Below are 7,006 nucleotides of genomic sequence, written 5' to 3' on the forward strand. Positions count from 1 at the left end.
GATCAGCTGCCTCCTGCACACCCCCTACTGGGAATGTGCCCGCAACCAAGGTACATGCCCTTGACCAGAATCGAACCTGGGACCCTTCAGTCCACAGGCTGACACCACTCTGTCCGAGCCAAACCAGTTAGGGCCCCATTCCTCTCTTTCGAGCTCATTTGTGCCTGGCTGGTCCCCATTCCTCTCCCCGCAGTGTTGAGTGTCTGAGCCGTTATGGCCTTATGGCGTGAGGGTGTGACAACCATTTGCATATTAGCTCTTTATTATATAGGATTTCATAGTGGTTAAGTCTACATTTATTGAGTAGTGACAGAATTTCATGTATTGAACATTTTAGGATAGCAAACAAAAAAGGCTTAGATAACTAGTAATTAGAGAGCTTATAGACCCCTATGACAATCTGATAAAAACTACTGAATGTCCTCCACTCCTATGAACACCAAACTACACATGATATTTCAGAGATGTTGCATTATTTCCTGAAAGCCTATTCATCAAGCTTTTTCAAAATAATCACAATTTTTACCTTGAGGTTATTACTACAGTGGGGCCTTGACTTACGAGTTTAATTCGTTCCGTGACGGAGCTCATAACTCAAATTACTCGTATGTCAAATCAACAGTGAACGAGTGAGACACGTGATGCTGGGCTGATGTTGTGGCATTCACTGTGATGTTCGCTGCGCCAACTAGCGGTGGGGTATCTGAAGCTGGCTCGTAACCCGAATTTTAGCTCGCAACTCAAAGCAAAAAATCGGCCGAGAGACGGCTCATATCTCGAAAAACTCGTTAGTCGGGACACTTGTAAGTCAAGGCCCCACTGTATATTGCAGTGGTATAGGTAAAGTGTATTTCTTTTTTACAGATCAAAATCTGGGATTTTCAGTATTTACTAGAGGCCCCGAGTGGGCCTAAGCTGGCAGTCAGAGATTCCCCCAAGGGGTCCTTAGCGCTTGCAGCGGAGGCAGGAGAAGCTCCTGCCACCACCACTGCACCCGCCAGCCGTGAGCCCAGCTTCTGGCTGAGTGGCGCTCCCCCTGGGGGAGTGCACTGACCACCAGGGTGCAGCTCCTGCGTTGAGCGTCTGCCCCCTAGTGGCCAGTACGCGTCATAGCGACTAGTTGTTCTGCCATTCGGTCAATTTGCATAGTAGCCTTTTAGTATATAGAATGTGTTCTGAAGATGTAAAATTTATAGTTGCTATTGATAGGCCATAATATCTCAAAAATTATTTAGGTAGCATGAAGGAAAGATACAGGTCTTAAAAGCCTGACCAAACTTTCTTTAATAAGCATGGAGTTTGCACAGTGTTTTTCTCCAACCTCAACCCTAGAGAATACTCTCCAGTTATTGAGCCCTGCTTTGGGAACTATCATGGGGATCTGGTTGAGCCAAACCAATAGTGATAATGTGTGTATCTGGCAATAAATGGGATCAGGGATGGAGCAAAAACAAGGCTGAGGGAAAATAGGAACATATGGCCAAAAGGATAGACTAAGGGTAGATCCAGAAGCCCCAGAAAATGAGAGAGAAGACTGAACGGCCAGGCTAAAAATGTCTGAGGAAGAGATTGCCCCTGGTCCTATTTATATGAAGAGGCAGGTAAGCAAAAAATATAAGCTTCTACAGCAGTTTACAATTTTTTTTTCTAAAGGGGAACTACCAATTAATGCTACAATTATAGTTTGATGTATATTTCAGTGCTATGAAACCATAACATAAGAAAAGCTTATCTAAGCTGTAGCTTAAATATCTTGTATCCTTCATCCCACAAATACTCAGTGAAGAAGCCACTTTCCTTTAGACTTTTCCTGAATCTAAATAAACACAAAGATGATGCTCATGCTTATTTCCCTGGATTACTCCTTACAAGTGGAAGACCTAGTATAACAAATATTCTCTGCATTTCCACTTAGGTGGGATTCTTCCCCCATAATCTCATCTGATCAACTTTCATATCTTTTGCCTCAAATTCCTACTTCATATATATGATGTAATATTAGGATGAGTTATAAAGGAAGTTATCTTTTACTTAAAATTTGGACTATATATTTCAAATTACCTTGTGATAGTTCATATTGTGCAAAAGATATATGCACAAAAGCAAATTTCTTGCAGTTTGCTCTGGCCATCTGAAAGTAGTCACGTGCATCATCTGGCTCTTGAATACTGTAATAAAGATTCCAGAGTAAAATTTTAAGAAAAAGGACACAGCTACCTAAGTTTGATGATTCTTCATTCTATTTTCCAAAAGCCATGGAGTATTATTTTTCCTGTGTGTAAGATTAAATACTAATAGGTTATTTTTAAAAATCTTTTTAGGCAGTTAAGAATAGGAAACTTGTTGAGATATGTACATAGTAAAGAGAGTTTACATTATTCACTTGTTAATTATAAGCAAAAAAATATATTAATTTTCTTCCAAGTAATCCTGACGTGCTTTCATTTTACTTTTTTGTAATATAGCTATGAATGTAGTTAGTTAAATGTAGTTAAAATATTAATACTTACGCTTTCAATTCAGCAAATCTGACTTGAATTCGAGCAAAACTCTCATTTTGGCCATATTTATCTGGAGGAAGTGCTTCAATTGCTTGACTGTAACGACCAATCAATTTATTTAAAAGGACATCATTTAGCGGGAAACTGTTTTTCTCTAGTTTGAGCAACAAATTCAACCAGTCCTCTGGGTTATTCGCCATCATCATAATTTGGTTAACAGTTCCTGAATTATCTGAATAACAGAAACAAAATATGCCATATCAAAAGAAAGACATAAAAACAAATGCCAAATTGCACTTTTCCTTCAAATTACAGTTACATTCTCAATATCAATGTACATAAACTCCTTAAAATTCTTTTTAAAAACTTTAACAATTGGTGTAAATATCAGCAACTTATTTATTGCATTGATATCTTTAATGAGGTTATATTGTACTCTAAAAAGTTAGGTATTTTGAAGAAAAAAAATGGAAACAATTTTATTTATAAGTAGTTTTAAAAAACTATATGTAATCTAAGAAAATGTTATGCTATAGCATAATTCTACTTTAATATCCTAACTATTCAAAGATAACCTAAGGCTCTCCCACCACCACCTGTATCAACTTGCTTAGAAAATTCATTACTGACTTATTCATTAAAAAAAACTTAGAAACTTATTACCCCATTTCTATTGTAACCTTTTTTAATCCAACATTATCTCCAGAGACACAAAAGCATGGAACAGAGTACGGAATCTCAGAGGGAAGGTGGGAAGTGGGAGGTAATCAACCAAAGACCTTATATACATATATGCATAACCCGTGGACACAGATAATAGGGTGCTGAAGGCCTAAGAGGGGAAGAAGGGGTGACTGGAGGGGGTCAATGGGGGAAAATAGGGGGACATATGTAATACTTTCAACAATAAATTATAAAAAAAAATTTTGGATTAATGTCAGTCTCCCATTTACGATACGTTAATCACTAGTGAACATGATTAAATTCTAGGAAACTATCTTTCCTCCCATCGATTTCAGTTACCTTTGACAAGGACTACATCTTTACTTTTGCTAACAAAATTACTGTTTCTGCTTTCTATGAAAACATAGCACATTCATAATTTTGCTTTATTTTTAAGTTAATCTGATCTGCTCTTAACTTCATTTTCTAGTTTTGCCTCCCATTGCTTTCCTAACAAATTAGTTTGCAAAAATGTCTAAAAAACAGTGTCTTTGCAGATGTAGTCCTCATGCCTCTGAGTATCCCATTCTACCTCCATTCAGCACTTGAAGCATTGTATTTATTGTGCTAGTATTTATTTGTTGCCAAAAACATTACATACAGCATAGTGCTTTAATAAGTTCTTCTCATCTAGAAACCATGGTTTTAAGCATCTTTGAGTCTTCCTCAATCCTTAATCTAATGTTGTACATCCCAATTATCAATATATGTTAAGTATTTACAAGTTTGAGTAAGCTGAGGGTTTTAAACAAGGACTCATCTAATTTGGTGTACAAGCTTTGATAGCGCTTTTTAAATACACATAATAAAATATGGTGGTATTCCACTAAGAATTTGCTTAACATCAAAACGATTAGTTTCGGGGTTGTTTCAAGTAAATATGATCTGCTATCATGAAGAGATTACAGGTTCTTCCATTTATTTTCAATCCTTCATCCATGTAACATTTGGAATAGATATGACAAACATCTAAAGGTCAGTTTTCAAATGACCTCAACAATCTGAATGTAGTAAATTAGGCTTCTGAGCTAATACTTTTCATAATGGTTGGGTATTAAAATCGGGGCACTTTCATCATCATTCAGTAAATATTGAAGTGCCTACTATGTGCCAGGCACCATTTTAAGCTGTGTAAATATAACAAAACAGATACAAACCATGTCCTCAGGGAGCTCACACTCTAGTGGAGAGACACAATAAACACACGAGTAAGTCAGATATAAGGTGATTAGTGCTAGGAAGAAAAATAATAACAGGAAAGGGAGAAAGAGGACACATTCCCACCCCTGCAGGTTACTATTTTAAATGGGTGAGTTGACATTTGAACAAAGACCTAAAGGAGTTCAGAATAAGCAGATGTCTGGGGAGTGGTGTCATTTATGGCAGAGGGTAAGAGAAAGGGGACTGGAGTAAGAGCTGGTCTAGCATATGGGAGAGATAGCAGGGAAGCCAGGAGAGAGGAAAAAGGAAAATGTCAACGGAGTAATAGGAAGACTCTCCAAATCAAATACTGGGTGTTTGATTTTAAATTATACACAATTTTATTAAGATTGGTGAGACTTTCTGTTTGCAGCAAAAAAGGAATGAAAACAAAAATAGTACATCAATTGATAGCAAGTATATCAGCAGAAATAACAGCTGACAATAATTGGAGAGTTAAGAAAACTACCTCTGGGTACACTGTAATAAAGGATAAGTTGTGTGTTTTTTTTAATATTGTGGGAATATGTCCAGACAAAAGGGTTAAAATATAGAGTATGTGTACAGTACTCTATTTGGTAAGTATCAATTACTGAGAAAAGTACATTATGTGAACATACAGTAGTTAACTTTTTATTCCTTTACCTTAGAGGGCACTCTAAAAAATAAACTCACCTGTGGTATCGGAAGAGGAAGATATTTTATTCAAGCTCAGCTCATCAGTAAGGTCTTCATTTTTAAATTTATTTTTAAAATCTCTCACTTTGTTGATTATTGAATCAATTGTCAGCTCTCTGCCACTTAAATCCTCGGCCTCCATATCTAAGGAAAAAAATTGAACTAGTCATAATTCCTATATTAACTAGCATTAAAGAGAAGAAAACACTGCAACTAGCCTTTTAGAACCTAGAAGACTAAAGTATTACTCTGTGAACACGTTAACACCAATGGAGGTAAGGTAGTATTTGTGAAACTATGTGCATAAAAATGCATATATTTGACATTTGTCAGCAAGGTTACCAATAGGCTAATTACTGTTTTCTTCCTAACAGAACTTCCACTGCACAACACAGAAATTGCTGCCCCTCCATACAAACGTTACATTTTTTTCCTTCTATATACTGAATGCCTTCCTTTCAGTCTTTTTCCAGAATTATTTTCTCTGGGCCATTTGCAAATGCTGACATTTAAGAAAATGTGATGGACTGTTTGTTTGGATTCTGGTAGCGACATATAGACATGTGAAGACTCCTTTTGGTAATGTGAATAACCATTCTTTAAGACACCTGCTTTATGTGAGCGAACCTGCATACTGCAAGGGCTCCAACATCACAGCCCTTTATTGATCAATGGGATATCAGCAGGCTTGTTCTTGTGCATTTCTGACAGAGTCCTGATTTGCTAATTTAGCCACTCTAATATCAAGAATCTACTATATTCATACAATACTGAGCACTTGCTCATCCGCATGGTGGGCTCATCTGCATGGTGGTGATGTTTGGTCAACAAAGTTATCTGCTGTCTTCCCGTCGATCTCATCTTTGTCATTCTCAAACATCAACCCACTAACCCCAGGTCATTGATACCAATGCCGCCAGTGACCTCGAGTTTAACAGGGAAAGGGGGCGATTAACTGAGCCTCTAGGTATCACCTCTTCAAGTCAGGTTCGAAAGGTAACTGTCAGAACACAGCCACCATCTCCTCTCCCTGTTCTAAAACACAACACGAGAGAGGAAGTGTCTTTTGGGAGACGATCTCGGGCGTCCAAACTCTCCCCAAGCCGGGGCCCCCGCCAGGCCCTCTTCCCAGCGAGGTCCACACCCACCTCTGGCTTCCGGGATCCTGAACAAATTCTCCGGCAACGCCCTGCGGACTGGCGGAGGCAGCAAGGCCTCCCGTCCCCCTCCAACTCCTCCAGCCGCGCCCTACGTGGTCTACCCTGCTGAGCCGCCTCCGCCTCGCCCCCAACACTTACCGACCCGCCCTATTCACAGGCCGCCGCCGTTCCCCGGTGCATTCGCGAGGCCGAATTCCCCGCCCGAAAGCCGAGGCCGGGAGAAAAGGACTCCAAAATCCCACTCCGTAAACACGTTTGAATTTCCCCGCTGCTAATGCCACGACCGCCTATTGGTCGATGGTGGTCACGTGGAAGCGTCTGTCGTGATTGGTTCGTGTGCGTCGGCACCGCCCCTTCCTCTACGACCCGTGCGTCCTGGCCAGGGAGGGTCCTTGCGGGGACGCCTCCGCTGCTGCGCGGGGTTCTTAGTTGCTGGTTGTCCGCAGGCGCCTGGTGGCCGGCTTTCCTGCACCTTCCAGTTTAATCAGCCAGGTTTTTGTCCCGGCGGGAGCCACCCCTGGGCGGAGTTACCCGGGGAGAGGAAAACGGGGGCGGGGACGCTGCTTCCAGCGTCTGGACCTCAAAGGTGCCCTGAGAGCAAGTCCTTCTCCCTGACCGCCACCCCATTCCTGCGTCCTCGGCGCTCCTCACTGCCGGGCTTAGGGAGGAGGCGGCTAGAAAGGATGGTTCACTGCGCAGCCCTGCTGCCAGCTCAAGATCTCAGTGCCTGTGTCAGCTCCCACT

At 40.6% G+C, this 7,006-nt stretch overlaps 1 protein-coding gene across 2 annotated transcripts in view; it reads right to left on the reverse strand.

Annotated features, from left to right (window-relative positions):
- The window catches only part of TTK (TTK protein kinase), a 43,257-nt gene extending 36,728 nt beyond the window's left edge, over positions 1 to 6,529 (reverse strand). For both annotated transcript variants that reach the window (XM_014541782.1, XM_014541781.1), the window contains exons 1-4: positions 6,401 to 6,529; positions 5,100 to 5,246; positions 2,511 to 2,733; positions 2,062 to 2,168 (exon numbers count right to left, since the gene is read on the reverse strand). In XM_014541782.1, coding sequence (XP_014397268.1) covers positions 2,062 to 2,168; positions 2,511 to 2,733; positions 5,100 to 5,244 — 475 coding nt within the window. In that variant the 5' untranslated portion in view covers positions 5,245 to 5,246; positions 6,401 to 6,529. The remainder of the gene's footprint in view (positions 1 to 2,061; positions 2,169 to 2,510; positions 2,734 to 5,099; positions 5,247 to 6,400) is intronic.
- Between the last annotated feature and the right edge of the window lie 477 nt (positions 6,530 to 7,006).

Source organism: Myotis brandtii, unplaced genomic scaffold, assembly GCF_000412655.1.
Source record: "Myotis brandtii unplaced genomic scaffold, ASM41265v1 scaffold2790, whole genome shotgun sequence".
Lineage (NCBI taxonomy): Eukaryota > Metazoa > Chordata > Mammalia > Chiroptera > Vespertilionidae > Myotis > Myotis brandtii.